General features: G+C 42.5%; 1 protein-coding gene across 1 annotated transcript in view; it reads right to left on the bottom strand.

The window, feature by feature from the left end:
• Positions 1-16,754, bottom strand: part of IQCH (IQ motif containing H) — a 1,013,078-nt gene extending 996,324 nt beyond the window's left edge. The window contains exon 1 of the mRNA XM_086958009.1: positions 16,612-16,754. Coding sequence (XP_086814135.1) covers positions 16,612-16,743 — 132 coding nt within the window. The 5' untranslated portion in view covers positions 16,744-16,754. The remainder of the gene's footprint in view (positions 1-16,611) is intronic.
• Positions 16,755-16,965: the final 211 nt, after the last annotated feature.

The following is a 16,965-nucleotide window of genomic DNA, read 5'->3' as shown; positions in this document are numbered from 1 at the left end:
ATTGGCAATAGCTCTGGGTAAACACTTATAAGGTCCCAAAGGTGAGACCTATTGGCTATGCCAATGCTTGTTTAGTTTGCGAGCACTATTTTCGTAAATGCTTTTCTCCTACTGCAGGCACGCCATGCATTCCTGCAACATTCAGCGCACCATGAGCTCTTTCACTTTCTAAGCAGCCCTGGACAAAGGTGGACGCTTCTTTGAATAGGTCACGCATTTACAAGAGTTTAAGCTATTGGCATTGTACATGACAATGCCTTATATTTATATGTTAACTATCAAAACATATAAATAAAAGGCATTGTCATTTACAAGCGCAGCTAAAATCCCCTGGCTTGTATTCGTGAAAAACGAACTAGGAAAAATTGGCCTACTGGACCTCTGGTATGATCCAGAAGAGGCATGCAAGGGGGTCTCCGGCAAAATGCTTGCAAAATCTTTTATGGACTAAAAACAGAATAAATGGTTGCAAGATTCTAAAGCTGGCTCCCTGACAATAACCTTTCTAACACTCAAACATTCTTTTGCCTTTGAGGAATTTTTTGAATGTTATCTACCCAGTAGGAGCAAGGAAGCTATACATTCAATGGAGGCACGGATCACTACCGTTAGGGGTATTTGTAGGCAAGTGGTCGTCTTCCATGAGCAAATCTTGCCATGGGTGTGGTGCGTCCAAGGAGGATGAAATGCATATGCTCTTCTTTTGCCCTGCCTATAGGAAAGCTAGAAAGTACTGGCTTGTACCCCTATGCAAGAACTTGGGTTTTGATAAGAACTCTCAGTGCAACAAAGCATTTAAGACAGATACATCACCACATATAGTTTTCGCACTTTCAAAATTCCTTTTAGCAATGTGGTCCAAAAGATCCTCTCTTACTACAGCGGCACCCAGGGGTGATTTTATACAGTGACTGTGTACATTTCATGACAAATTCATTTTAATCTAATTAATTTTATGCTTTTTATCTATACTGTTTTTACTGTAATCTTCTATGACTGAAAAATTTCGAAATAAAGATTTAATGAATTAATGAGTTTGCAAGCACTATTTTCGTAAATGCTTTTCTCCTACTGCAGGCACGACATGCTTTCCTGCAACACTCAGCGCACCATGAGCTCTTTCACTTTCTAAGCAGCCCTGGACAAAGGTGGACGCTTCTTTGAATAGGTCACGCATTTACAAGAGTTTAAGCTATTGGCATTGTACATGACAATGCCTTATATTTATATGTTAACTATCAAAACATATAAATAAAAGGCATTGTCATTTACAAGCGCAGCTAAAATCCCCTGGCTTGTATTCGTGAAAAACGAACTAGGAAAAATTGGCCTACTGGACCTCTGGTATGATCCAGAAGAGGCATGCAAGGGGGTCTCCGGCAAAATGCTTGCAAAATCTTTTATGGACTAAAAACAGAATAAATGGTTGCAAGATTCTAAAGCTGGCTCCCTGACAATAACCTTTCTAACACTCAAACATTCTTTTGCCTTTGAGGAATTTTTTGAATGTTATCTACCCAGTAGGAGCAAGGAAGCTATACATTCAATGGAGGCATGGATCACTACCGTTAGGGGTATTTGTAGGCAAGTGGTCGTCTTCCATGAGCAAATCTTGCCATGGGTGTGGTGCGTCCAAGGAGGATGAAATGCATATGCTCTTCTTTTGCCCTGCCTATAGGAAAGCTAGAAAGTACTGGCTTGTACCCCTATGCAAGAACTTGGGTTTTGATAAGAACTCTCAGTGCAACAAAGCATTTAAGACAGATACATCACCACATATAGTTTTCGCACTTTCAAAATTCCTTTTAGCAATGTGGTCCAAAAGATCCTCTCTTACTACAGCGGCACCCAGGGGTGATTTTATACAGTGACTGTGTACATTTCATGACAAATTCATTTTAATTTAATTAATTTTATGCTTTTTATCTATACTGTTTTTACTGTAATCTTTTATGACTGAAAAATTTCGAAATAAAGATTTAATGAATTAATGAGTTTGCAAGCACTATTTTCGTAAATGCTTTTCTCCTACTGCAGGCACGACATGCTTTCCTGCAACACTCAGCGCACCATGAGCTCTTTCACTTTCTAAGCAGCCCTGGACAAAGGTGGACGCTTCTTTGAATAGGTCACGCATTTACAAGAGTTTAAGCTATTGGCATTGTACATGACAATGCCTTTTATTTATATGTTAACTATCAAAACATATAAATAAAAGGCATTGTCATTTACAAGGCCAATAGCTTAAACTCTTGCAAATGCGAGACCTATTACATTGCAAATGCTTGTTTTTTAATGCAAGGTGCCTTCAGCAATTTGCTGCCTACTCCTCTCCCCCTTCCCAAAAAGGGAAAAAAGATGGGTTTTATAGGAGCAATGGAAGAGCAGGTGAAATGAAACGAAAATTATATTTATATAGCGCGTACATACCCGGAGGCCTCGCAGCGCTTCGACTGATTACTGTGGCGAGGGCATGGGTAGTTAACACGCTTTGACAAACAGGTGTGTTTTCAATGCTTTCCTGAAAGCCATCCGGTTGTTGATCTCCCGGAGATTCGGAGGAAGGGAATTCCACATCTTTGCCGCCAAATGTGAGAAAGCCCGGCCTCCCCAACGAGCTTTATTGATTTTAGGCGTGGTGGCTAGATGCAAGACACTGGAACGGATGGTTCTTGATGGAGTGTAGAGTACCACCAAAGGAAGCAAAATGGCTGGGCCTGTTTGGTGGAAGGTCTTGTGCACGATGCACATGGCCTTGAATTGTGTTCTAGCAGCTATTGGAAGACAGTGGAGTTCTTGCAGGGCCTTCCTTGCTGACTGCCAACGAGGGATGTTAAACAAAAGTCGGGCAGCACAGTTCTGTGTGACTTGGAGTCTGTTGGTTACTGCTGCCGGAGCTCCCAGGTATAACGCGTTTCCATAATCCAGGCGGGAGAGTATCAAGGCTTGAACCATGATTCTCCTCGCCTGGAAAGGAAGCAGTGGGAGTATCTTCCGGAGCATTCTCATTAGTCCGACACAGGTGGAGGCCGTTTTGGTGGCCTGCACAGAGAAGTCTAGTGCTTTATCGAGCCAGACTCCTAAGCTCTTGATATGGGGTTTAGGAGAGGGAGGGGGGCCAAGACAGGCGGGCCAGATGGAAACCAAAGTAGTAGGTGCGAGATTGCCCAGCAGCATAATCTCAGTCTTCTCCCCGTTGAGTCTGAGACACGAAGAGTGCATCCAATTGGCTACAGCCTCTAGACAGGGGCCCAAGGTGTTGGATGATCCCTCCGTGTGATCCAGGGAGACCACAAGTTGGGTATCATCTGCGTAGGTGACAATACGCACACCAAAGGGCTGAACTATCCCTGCTAGAGGACTCATGTAGACATTAAAGAGCGTGGGGCTCAGGGCGGAGCCCTGAGGAACCCCGCAGTGCTCAGTGGTGGGGTGGGTACAACGGAGAATAAGTGAGGGAGGTTGCCGCACATGAGGGAGAGAGCGTACAGAGCACGAGGGAAGCAGATAGTTTGGTGGGGAAACGCACAAGAGACCGGGCTTGCAACACAAAGGAGACAGTAAGCCAGAGCGCTGGGGAGAAATACAGGAGGGAGAGAGCTGAAAAACAAATGCCCTCTCAGGAATTGCTTAAGTAAAATGAAAAAAGTGGTTTCTGTAATATGAACAGTAAAAGGATAGAAGCCAGCCAATCAGATAGATGGTAAAGAGGTTATAAACACAAGATCACAAGCTGTGACAAAGAAAGCCACTGAATAAGAAGCAAGCCAGTGAGAGTGACAAAAATCCAATCAATCGCAAGCATGGATGGGATGTAAGCCCCTGTATGTTCTTGGTAAGCCCACAGTAGGCATTTTACAACCAGACAAAGTTGTTTGGTAGGCTCGACCTAAAAACACCTGTCCTCAAAAGTTTTTTGTCAAACTTGAGGCACCCCCCCCAGCTGAAAGCAAAGGGGTCTTGTATGCTGTGAAGCATGGGGAAGGACAGACAGTTGAAAAAAGCCTTCTCAGGGTACCTGCTACTTGAAATAAATGTAAATATGAGTAATTGGGTTATCACCAAATGCAATGGGTGCTTGGGAGCCAACAGGCGCTTTAATTGATAGAATCACCTGAAGTGTCAAGGTGATAAAGATGTATTTTGTTTGAGCAGTTATGTTACGTTATTTAGATTTATGGAGTGCACTATCGTGTGGGTATCCTGGCGTTACATGAGGTTAGGGTGTTACAAGCTGGGTTCTTGAATGAGTCCTTTTAATGCACTAGATACGGTCAGATTGTGTATTATATTTGATAGCATTGTTGAGCAGAAAAGTGATGATGGATTATTTATTTATTTATGGGATTTTTAGTGCGCAGCTACTACCCTAAGGTGTCTAGGTGCAGTGAGATACTCTAAAATACAGTAGTCAGGACATGAACTTATTGATTGAAGAGCCAGGTCTTCAAAGCCTTACGGAAGCCAATGAGGGTTGGTGCAGATTTAATGTCTGAGGGGAGTGAGTTCCACAATATGGGAGTTACTACCAAAAATCGTCTGTCACCCCAAGTAGCCGTTCTTGTACGGGGTACAGACAGTAGACAGCTTGCTGCTGATCTTAAATTCCTTATAGGGGTGTACACCTGAAATGCCTCTTTTAAGAACTTCGGTCCAGTGTGATGGATGGCCTTTTAGGCGATACATAAAGCTTTGAATTTGATCCTGCTCTCCACTCTTAGCCAATGGAGATGGCGTATGGCTGCCGAAGTGGAGTGGCGCCTGGGAATGTTGAGCAGGATCCGTGCTGCCATATTTTGGACAGATTGAAGCTTATTCAGGATGTATTTATGCGTGTTGAAAAAGAGAGCATTTCCATAGTCAAGCTTGGAAAACACTAGGGTGGTAATCAGTGTTTTTCCTGCTGATGCTGGTAAATACGGCAGGAGTTTTTTTTATCTTTTTCAACATAAAGAATGCAGCTGAAACTACCTTGTTTACGTGATGTCTAAAGGATAGCTTGTTATCGAAGATCACTCCAAGATTCCTGACCTTGGTAGCTGGGACCGGGGGAGGGCCCATCTGACTGGGCCACCATGTAGGGGACCACTCTGGGGAAATATTACCAAAGGTCATAACCTCAGTTTTCTCCGCATTAAGTTCTAAACAGTTACAGTGCATCCAAGATTGTACATCCAGTAGCCCCTCCTGAAGTTTAGCTGCTACCACTGGGCCGTTCTTATGCACCGCCAGCACAAGCTGGGTGTCATCAGCGTAGGTAGTTAAACGCATCCCATGCGATTTCATGACCCTCGCCAAGTCTGTGACATAAATGTTAAAAAGCGTAGGACTTAGCGAGGATCCTTGAGGGACCCCGCATGGCAGTTCAGAGATCGGTGAGTAATAGTTACCCAGTTTGACTGCCTGCTTGCGATTAGCTAAAAAAGAGGCTACAAGATCTTTGGCCAGATGGTTAATCCCAAGGGCTGCGACACGGTCGACCAAGATGGTGTGGTCGACCGTGTCAAAGGCCGCCGACAGGTCCAACAGAATAAGCACTGCCGCTCCTCCCGAATCCATGATGTCTCGGATTTCATCGGAGGCCTTTATCAGTGCTGTCTCAGTTCCGTGTCCCCTCCGGAACCCGAACTGAGTATCATCCAAGAGTTTATGTTGTTCAATAAGCTCTGAGAGCTGCTGGTTCATAATGGCCTCTACGATTTTAGCCGGGAAGTGAAGGCATGCAATAGGTCTGTAGTTGGCCGTAATTAAACCCATATCTGTGACTGTGGGTGAGTGTCTGAAAAGTTGCAGCACTCCGTCCATCACCTTATTGTGTTTATTATATTATTTCTGTCACCTCAGAAATAAACCTTAAGTAATATATTGGAAAACCACGAATTTAAGTGTGATGAAAAAAACTGGAGGGGAGGGGGGTCTCTAAAAGGGGCGCGACCTCAGTAGCATTACTAGGAATCTCTTCTTAGAGGCATGGTCTCTGCAAATAGGGCTGTGGCTTAAACATATAATCTAAAATGTGTTTCTTCCCATAGTATGCCACCCAACCAGTATTTTGGTGCCTCTGTGCTGGAATTCTGTTATGGAATGCAGACATATCACACAATAACGGTCATGCACCTAAACAAGCCTCCCAATAGACTTCGCCAATGCTTGTTAGTATTATCAGATAACTAACTGCCAACAATTGTTTTGTATAATTACAATTGAAAATGTTCAATTCTAAAAAAAAGAGAGACTGTGGATCAAATGTTATTAATGTCTGTGGAAGGGCTTGTGGTCTTCGAAATGTCTCATCACTTTCCTTTGCAGTGCCCCAATGTGTTAAACAAGCACTTTTTCTCCACACATCTTTCTGAACATGTGCATATCTATTTCCCCGTCAGCAACAGTTTTCTCTCTCCTAAACATACTTCCTTGCATCTCCTCCACTTCACTAACCCCACACACACAACGCACCCACTCACTCACCTGTAAGCACTGCACATTCTGTTACTTTTGCCCCGTCAGTATTTCGCCAGCTGTGTACCTCTTTCATACACTTTAGCATACAATCACAGTTACAATTGGCACCCGTGACCATCACTCTGTGCGCTTTTCGCAGAGGCCAGGAAGTGGATGAGCATGTTTTCTGAACACCTTTATGACACACCGAAAGTTAGTGTGTGAAACTCACAATGTCTTCAGCCTCAACTCCAAGGTTCTCAATCATGATCAGTTATAAGCACCCATCTACAACCTGAACTCAGATAGACACAAAGAGGCGTCTAACGTGACTGTACACACTATAAAAGAGTGATATGCCACAGAAAAAATAACAACAGTAACACAATATTCTGGAAAAAGCAACCATTCTCTATTAATGCAAGACTAAGTAAAACGTGAAATGCACACAGGAACTACATTGCTGACATGAATAACTTTAAGTTTTATATAGCCATTGTTCGGAAATCGATCACTTGTTTCCTGATAAGCTAGGAACATGAACACAGGGCCTGATCGGGACCTGTTTTAAGGTCAGATTTTAATTACTGCTGGGTCTTAGACCCGGAGAGATTCGGCTCACTTCAAGTCTTGGGCAAGAAACACCTGGCTCTGTAGCTGGGCATTATAAGAACCCTGCTTTCATATCGTCTATCACCTCATTTCCATGTACACTCTAACATAGCTACTAGAAGGTTTTGTAGAGTAACTGTTTAATTACTTTAGAAAAACAGGTTTAAATAGTACAGTAAAACAGAGTAGAGCACATGGGTGAGCAAGCAAAGGGGCGATTACAGGGGTGGTGAAAATAAGAACCTAGCGAGAGAGTAGTGTGAGGTGGGAGAAAACAACACAGAGGGTGGGGGAAAGCAACACAGAGGGTGGGTGTGGACTGAAGACATGAGCAATACAATTTAGGAAAGAGGCAATTGCACCAGTGAGAGATGGAAACATATGCAATCTCATACAGTACTTACCCAAACAGAAAAAAGTAGCTCCCTGAAAGCAAACATGAGAAGCAGGCAATCAACCACACTGCAAAGAGGCAATGCTCCATGGGATGGACAAACACAAGACTGACAGAAAGCCATCAACTAAGAAGAAGGAACAAGCATTGGCATAGCAAATAAGTCGCACCTTTGGGACCTTCTCAGTGTATAGGCAGAGCTATTGGCTTTGGCAATGTTTTTAAGCTATGTCAGCCCAGCGGACAGATATGTCGAAGTAGAAAAGAGAGCATTTGATGTACCCAATGATTGTAGAGCTCGTTAGTGTGGAATAAAATAGTACAGAGATACTTATATTTTAATAAATTGTGTGGTGTTTTCAGTATATCAACTTTCAAGTCTAAGGGACTGACTGAGACGGTACTTAAAGCCATGTACACAAAGTTTGAATGTAGCAAAGTACTGTGTTTTCCTTGTGTGTTTTTTAATATTTTAATAACCCCCTCTTCACATTTCCAGCACCTTTGTGCGTTGTGTGGTGTATGTTTTAACATATTGCTTTAGCATAATTTTTTGGTTGTTAAGGTCCTGCAATGCACACTCGTGGGAATTTAGCAAAAGCATGTTGTTGTTAAAAACATGAACTTTAAAAAGTATTACTGCTGGCAGGCAGGGGAGGGTGGGATGGATGGACAGGATGGAGAGAAGTGCGCACAGAGAGTGAGAGGGAGTGAGAGTTATTACTTCCTGTCCAAGGCTGCGAGAGTCATAGCTTGTGAGCCCAGGGTCACAGAGTAAATAGCAGGGAGAGCGCTGTGACCGCACCTTTCTAGTAAGCCTGCACTGCAGGGAACAGACTAGTGTCGAAGGGAACAAGGAAGGACACCGTTTATCCGAAGAAGGTACAAAGAGAAACAAAACCCTTAGACGGTTTAAGCTTAAATAAAGCTTAAATAATGCCAAAAAAATGCTAATTATATCTATTCTGAACATTTCATCCGCAGCCAAACCAGATGTTGTTAGCATGCTTTTCAGCTTATCTGTTAGAAACGGAGGGCAAATGTCTCTCTCACACATACACATAGTTTCACAGCTTAAGGCAACATTGCGCCCAACTGACCATATTTATTGTTGTGCACACGTCAGTGCAAAAGCTTCACATGTATTTTCATTTGCGCTGTACCATCTGTCCTCTGCTATACCTCCGCCCTGCACCAACCCTGGCTTGACCCAAAGCACGATAACAGCAGGAACATAAACAACTTGGTGAAGTTTATAATAAGAATGTTCTTGTAACCCTTTTTCTGTCACTGTGCATCCAAATTATTTTTCACTAAGCAGAGGCGAGATAATGGTTAGTTTCCAATCTCTCCTTCACCGTGATAGCTTTAGTTTTTAGTGCCATTGAAACTAAAGCTATTTCACACTGCGGGCTAATTAGTGGTAGAGAGAACAAGATTGATGTCTACATCCAAAGTGAACCTTGCCCAAACCATAGAAGCAGCGACGGGCTGGACGTGGCATGATAACAGAACAATTCCACTGGAAATTAGCAAACTGCAAGGGGTGGGAGTTGTTGGGGGAAGGCATAGGAAGATTAAGAGAACTGCAAGCAGTGCTGTGAGCCAGTAAGGAGAGGGATTAAAGGGAAAATAGTACACTAAAACAATACATAAGACAAATATCAAAGGATACATGTAGAAGGGGCAGTCTGCAGGGCGGGAACAAACAGCCATAATGCGGGCTAAATGAACTCTATTTATGAATGAAAACTGTGGAATTAGTTAAGGCGGACCAACCAACTAATAGAAAAGCGGAGGCTTGTGCTGGGTGTGTTCAAATCCCACCGAGGGATTACAGCATGCCTCCCACAGCAGCACATGCACGCGGACTCTAGGCTTGACCTAAAAAGAGAGTGACAGTACCGCAAACTAATGGTAATCAAAGAGAATGTGCTGTCTAGTAGGCTTGACTAAAAAAGAGAGGAGGATTCAGAAGGGCTGTGTTTTAGGGCCAGGAAGGGAGAACAGTCTGCAGCTTATCTAGCTAGACTTATCGCTTCTGAAGAGGCAGTGTACTTAATGTTAATGACTAATTTAACATCATTTTGATGAATTACCTTGGATTGTAACTGCTCTTTAGAAAACTCACCTGACTTTTTTAGTGCTGTTAATAACAGGTGTCACAATTACACAATTCAACGGTATCAATGTATTAGAAGGGAGAGTTGGTCTTGCTGGGCAGATTGCATCAGATATATGTGGCAGAGTTTTAGACACATCCATTTTAAATGCTTCGGCGCACAAAATGGAAAAATGCAATCACACAATCAAGTGAATGGACACAGTGGCCTTTTGGCAATGTTGTATAATCCCTCATTAGGCAACTGCAAACAAAAGTAAATTATAGTTCCATTCATGATCACTGACAACTGAATGTATCACGAGGTAGCCCTTTCACATTGTACAAACTGACTAAGAAAAACACATGAAAATATAAAGATCAAGACTCCATGTACCAGAATGTACAAAGGTCCATAGTGAAGTACAAATACATGTGATACTTTTGAGTATTATCATGAGAGAGTACTACAACCACTACTACAAAAATACACATAAATTCAATCTAGTTAAGGAAAAATGAGACAATAATTATGTATTGTGTGTCGTGCACCACCTCATCTGTTTCTAAGCACTGTAAGTAACTGAAGAAAAGACGATGGTCGGTGCTTGTGGAGCTGAGTCTGTATGTGTCTTTTGGGCTTTTCTTATCAAAAAGGTCCAGTTTTGAATGAAACATTCAATACAGTGATTTACTGTTAGATGGCAAGAAGATTATGATAACACTCAAAACTATTTTCTGTGTTATCCCAGCAGGCACTGTTGGGCTGTGGTTCTCCTTTGAAAACCTGGAATGTGGGGGATGTCAAGGAATTTGCAGGGAGATCCTGTTGCTGCCTGTGCACTAGAGCACTACAAATAGAAGAAGCCTTTATCGTCGTTTTGGCTCTATGACATCTTTATAATGGTGTTAAGTGCCTTGAACTGTTCATACATTCCTGTGCACAAAAAATGTGCTTAACCTGGGTGGAGGAACTGTTGATAGGGAGTTATTTTGGCTTATGTGTGGAACGCTTTGTCAATCTACCAAGATCCTAGGTATGTATACCCGGTCAAAACATCACATGGGCATCATAGAGAACCTCATCCTGAAACCTGCATCACCCATGTGCAGATCAGGTGGGCAGAGCAGCGTATTACGTGTGCCTGACAACACTCAGCACTATGTCCTCCAGTATGACTTCACTGTGAACGATTGACATTGTAATCAGGCAAGGCTTGACTACTAGTCACACACGGCACATTGACATAATCCCATACTGAATGGTTTACGTAATTAGCTGGTATTTAGGCTTGAAGTTGGAGCCACAAAATGTTTCATCATCTTGTTGTGACTGTAAAAATTGACAGTTTGAATTTTTGAATTTTATTAACTGATCAATTAATTAAAATCATTACAGTAAAAACAGACACCAATAACAAAAAAATCGTATTAGTATTTGGCTAAATGCCACCCTCCTTTCCCAGGCACCCTCCCATACCAACCAAAAACTGCCTTTCTAGTTGGCCATGTGCCCGTAAACACATTATGTAGTTGAACGTTGAAAAAAATGGGGAAAAAGGTATTACTACTTTTTGACTTGTGAATGTTATTCATAAATAGTGCCCAGAAAATTGCTTTAAAACTCAAGATATACAAATAACATACCTTATGGTGAGAGAAGTGGAGTTTCGTATGATGACTGATTCATTGTCACCTTACACGTTAAGGGGGAGGTCAATTTAAGAAATTTCCATAGTGACGTTGAGCAAGTCAAAAGTAATGATCTTAAAATACTGGGAAAAGTTGATAAATGTGGTAGGAGAATTTAAGGAATGCTTGATGTCTAAAGGTAGTGTTGTGAGTGATGCCACTATCTGTGTGGCGATTGAGAGGTCATGTTTGCTGGGTGGGGGGAATGGGGTGGGGGTGGGCAGGTGGACCGAAAGACTTGAATATAAGTTTTGGTCTAAACTGTCCAGAACTGGTGACTTGCTCTAATGCAACTAGGTATGTAGAAGCAGAGAGGTAGGGGATTTTCCGATCTGGAAGTATTTTCAGAGACACTGGGTAAACTGAAGGGATTTGTATACCAGTTAAGGGTAAAGCATGGGGCGTCTCTGTATGTGCATAAAGTGAGGAGGGTTCTGGTTGGCTTTAGAATGGAATTAGAGAGATTGAAGGCATTAGACAGCCTAGAAGAATTTGAAAGTTCCTAGTAGTTGGGTCCAGTTTGTCCAGGTAAGCAAGTCCAGTGGGGATATGAGGAAGTGAGTGGACATGCACGACCTTATAAAGAATATGTGGATGGATCACCATCCTCTGCCCAACATAAAGAAAATGTTATCTGCATACCAAAAGTAAAACCACACAGAGTTGCACATCATCTGACATTCTTTGTGACTCCCAAGGGGGTGTTTCGGTATAAGAGACTGTGATACAGAATATCATCATCATCAGGAGTTTTCCAAACCACTATGCAAAAGAAGTTAAAGTGCATGTACAGAGTCAAATGTTTAAGATGGTGTTCTAGAAAATAGTTGGAGTGGTCATAATGAGAAATTGCAAATAGTGCTAAACATTTTGAGGTACAGGAGAACGATCCTGGGAATTAAAAAAAATGTAAGATAAGGGTAGGGAGGGTGTCAGGAGCAGGAACTGAAATAAATTTAAAAAAGCCTACTTCAGACAATAAGTGTTGCTCCATGTCCATTGTACAAGGATCGGCGGTGTTTGTTCCTGGCTCTGGCTGAGTTTTATGCTTGGTTTGTGACCTTTGCTCAAATGACAGGACCTATAGGTGTTCTTTTGAAGAAGAATAGGAAGTTAGTCTAAGGAAGCGAGTGTGAGGATGCTTTCAGAGGGTGAACCCTTTGATAACTATTACAGAAACATTTGCCCGAGTAATATAATGTAAATAAAATTTATAAAGCACAACTATTGCCCGAAGGCATCTTGGCGCTTATCGAAACAAAGAACAAATAAGACAGAGGGGACAAGCAGTATTGGAAACAGAGCAGGGAAGAAATAGTTTTCCTATTTTATACAGTTTGTGTAAATAGCCAAGTTTTTAGGCTTTTTCTGAAACTCAGCAGGGAAGGGGCTGATTTGAATGCGATAGGGAAGTCATTCCAAAGCTGTGCTGTTGCTCTGAAAAAGCTCCTACCTCCCCAGTTGGCTTTCTTAAAAGGGGTGGCTATCATGTTCTAGGCCAGACCTGACTGTAAGGTCCTGTTTGGAATGTACCACTTCAGTTTGTTCCTAAACTGTGCTGGCACCAAACCGTGTAGTGATTTGAAAGCTAGGCAGAGGGCTCTAAACTTAAATCTCTGTCTAACTGGTAGCCAGTGCAGTTGTTTTAAAGCTTCTCTCGCAGATAACATTTTTGGAATTTTACAAATGAGGCGAGCTGCCGCATTTTGTATAATCTGAGCCTATTCACCAATCCTGAATTGAAGGTGAGATAAAGGCTGTTGCAGTAGTCAATCCGTGTGATGACCATTGCCAAGGTAACTGTTTTCAGCAGTTCAGCTGGTATATATTTTTTAATTTTATTGATAAGCCTTATAGAACAGAAGGAAGCAGCAGTAATTTTGCTTAGTTGTGCTTATTTGAGATCCTGGTCTATGGTGATACCTAGATCATTTACTAGAGGGAGTAGGTAGTGCATCCAGTTCTGGTGGCCACCAATCTGGCGTCCAGAGAGAGGGTTTATTGCCAAAGATAATGACCTCTGTTTTTGATGCATTTAAATTTAGGCAATTTTCATCCATCCAGTTGCTCACGTTCTTCATACAGGCGCTAAACGCCTCTCCCAGGTTCTTTTCTCCATTTGTTAGGGACTTCACTATTTGGGTGTCATCCGCATATGATACTAGGGAGAACCCAGTCTTTTTTATAATAGATGCTAGTGGTGTTACAAAAAGATTAAAAAGTGGTGTGGCGCTCAGGGCTGAGCCCTGAGGCACTCCACATGGTAGGGAAAACTGCTTAGAGGCAGCCATCCCCACTGCCACATTTTGCTGTCTACCGGTTAGGAAAGATTTTAGGAGATCCAACGTTGTGTCGTTGATTCCTGAAGAATGAAGCCTGTCAGCCAGAATCTCATGGCTGACCATATCAAAGGCTGCCGAGAGGTCAAGCAGCACCAGAGCCGCCGAACACCCTCCATCGAGAATGTTCCGAATATCTTCCGTAGCTATAATTAGGGCAGATTTTGTGCTGTGATTCGTCAAACAATCAATTTGTTTCAATATTCTCTGTGATTTGTTTATTCAGTATTTTCTCTATGCATTTGGCCGCAAAAGGGAGTCTTGCTATTGGGCGATAGTTGCAGGGTTCCGTGCTATCCAGGTTGTCTTTTTTTAGGAGTGGAAGGATTGAGGTGCGTTTCCACTGAGTGGGAAATATTCCACTCGCAAACACTTCATTAATGATTTGCCCCAGAATTGGTGCCAATTGGGTAGGTATCAGATATGCATTATGTTAGGTGGGCAAGGATCATATGGGGAAACCTGATTTAATTGACAAGATTAGGTCTTTTAATAGGTCCTCCGAGGGGTTCGTAAAGTTGGAGAAACAGTTTTTGTTTCAATGTCATCAGGTACATGCTCGACCTGAGGGTGGCCAGTGTGTTTTTTGTCACGAATTTGGTATAAATATGAACCAAAATATTAATATTAAGAGTTTATGGATTAGCACTGGTGGTGCTTCAAGAGAAGGGCATGACAACGTGGTGGCCTTCGCTTCAAGGGTTTCTGGAGTTGCTGAGAATACCTACTCATTTACTTGAGAGAGATGCCTTGGCATGTTGGTTGGGGTTCACTATTAGAAAATCTACTGGGGGGTGGAGTTTGTTCTCTGCATCAATAACAAGCTACTAGTGGGTTGTTTAGGTCAAAGGGTGCTGCTCATGTGAAACCTCGGATAGCCAAATGTAGGTATCGGATTTAAGAGTATGTGTGTCAGCTGCCCTGTCAAAATAATGTGATGGCTGATTGTTGTCCCGTTTGCAATTGCCGGAAGAGATAGACAACAACAGGGAAGAAGGTGAAGAGGAATGTGTGGACACATAGTGAAGGGGTGGCCAAGTGTGGAAGTTCTAATTGGAGAGGTGGGGGTATATAGCATGTGGCTGATGTGCTGACTTTGATTAATGGTTTTGTGAAGAGGTTAGAATTATGGATCATAGTAGAGAAGTAAGGTAATGGAGTTGGCCCATGAAGGTCATGGGAGGATCAGGGTAATGAATAGGATGTGCAAGGACTTTTGATGGCAGTCAGTATACAAATCTGGCACATCATGCGAGACAGTGTTTGGTGAGTCCTGTGACTCCCAAGTAACTGTACCGGTGCTAGTGAAGCTTATAGTGGTGCTGGAGCATCCATGGCATAAATTAGCTTTGGCTATTTCAGGTCTGTATGGGGATCAATCAAAAGTCTGCAAAATATGCAACAGTAATGATGGATTTTTTAAATGATACGGACTGGGGCTATAATTGTTAATAGCTAATAGATTCCATGACAGGTGTTTTCAATAGAGACGGATACCTAGAAGAGCTAGAGACTGACTGTGGGCCCTAATTTGGGCGTTCTGATATAGGGGAGGAATTGTACCCAAATGGGCATCAAACAAGTTAAGACGTTGTATCATCTCTACTCCAATGGCTTAGTCGAGTGCTTCAATAGAGAGATTACGGCGACTTCTCTGGATTGGAAAGAAAACTCAAGAAGATGTGGGTGTTGCATGATACACCTCTTCAGTACAGGGGTTTAATCATTTTGCTTTGCTGAAAGAAAGAGTAGCTGGAAGCCTGCTGAATAAAGAATGAATGAGGAAAACTTCTTTGATGAGAAAAAATTGAAAGGGGTCATTACTATAAAGAGAATAGTTCAGGACAAGTACAGGGGGAAAAAGGGAGGAGTGATCGTTGTAAAGGTAAGTGATTTGGTGATAATTAGAGGTTATGGCTGGAGGTATAAGGGTTCAAGGAAATTTTCGAAGACGATGGAGGTGAAGGAAATCCATTACTGTATTGTGCTGGACAATGGAAAGGTGTGAAGTCAAAATTAAATATCAGTGTTGCCATAATGATTGAAAGGGGATATGTGAGGGAGTTTTTTTAAATACCTTTTATTGTATGCGAGAGATTTGAGAGGAGTGACATGGTTAAGCCGTTACAAATGAAAACAATTGGTATATGGAGTAATCAATGCAAGATTGTGAAGAGGCAAATAAAGAAACAAATTTATGTGTCCGAGTAGATGTAGAAATATTCAGCTCTGTTATCCTATTGTACATAAGTATTTGGTTTGGTCTTCATGCATATAATTTGAATTACCTTTACATTATTCTCAATCCGAGTTTTAAATTGTGCTTTGTTGGTGATGATGTACTTCTTGGATGTTTTGGCTGCTGGAACGGTGTTCTGTTGCACTTCAAATAAAGGAATCCTTCATCCTAATTTCAGCTACGGGGACATATTTGTAGGTACTAATGCTATTAGTGGTGCTAATGGTAAAAACAGTAGCAGTGGTGTCGGGAACATATAAGCAGAATTGTACTAACGCTACTATTGGTGTCAGTATGACAATTATAACGCTATCATTGGTCCTAGTGGGATTATAACAACACTAAAATTAATGTCAGGAGGATAGTAAGCATTACAGTTTCAGTTTATACATAAATGCCTTATACACTACAATTAACATCGTTTTGGCGTCAGACGAAAGCCTATGAGCGACCAGACTGTGCACGTGACAGCACTTTAAGTAGCGTTAGTAAAGTGTAAACAGAAATTGCACTGTAAAATGTATGGTTTCAGTAGGATGAGTGTCAACAAGATGGATAACGAAAAATCGTCTAAGAAAGATGTTAAATCATGTCACCCTACCAGGCTATGCTTACACTCTTCTCAACTACCCCGGGTTCTGCTCCCTGAAGTAGCCTTGCCTCCTAACATCCCTGGATCTGCCCCCCAACCTGCCATATTTACCCCAGTCTCCAACACCCAATCCGTAGGTGCACCAGGCTTTGGCAGCCTTCTTGTTCTTTCCCTTCTTGTTCTTTCCCTCCGGGTCCTCACCTGTACTAGGATGTGACCCACGCTTCCAGCCCCTAGTCCCGCCATAGCGGGCGCTCTCCGCACTCTGCACCGATGCTCCAGGGAGGGACAGACGGCGCTCCCCCTATGTGTATAACACGTGACCTCCGCCATGGCAACGGGACACGCCAGGACCCAACCAACAAATAAAGAGCCGGGGGTGTGGAGACTGTACCACTGACAGGGTTAGAAACGGAGGAAGGACTGTTCCGGAAATAGTCCAAGATTTGTGTCATGGACATATTTGATTGGGACCCGTCAAACTGCTTGTAAGCCAAGTTCCATATTCAGGGCGGCCATTGTTAGTTGGGAACATTTTGTTCTTTTCGTCTGTTA

Source organism: Lissotriton vulgaris, chromosome 2_1 (assembly GCF_964263255.1).
Source record: "Lissotriton vulgaris chromosome 2_1, aLisVul1.2, whole genome shotgun sequence".
Taxonomy (NCBI): Eukaryota; Metazoa; Chordata; class Amphibia; order Caudata; family Salamandridae; genus Lissotriton; species Lissotriton vulgaris.
The sequence above is the reverse complement of the archived record's forward strand: the minus strand, read 5'-3'. Positions and strand labels throughout refer to the sequence as shown.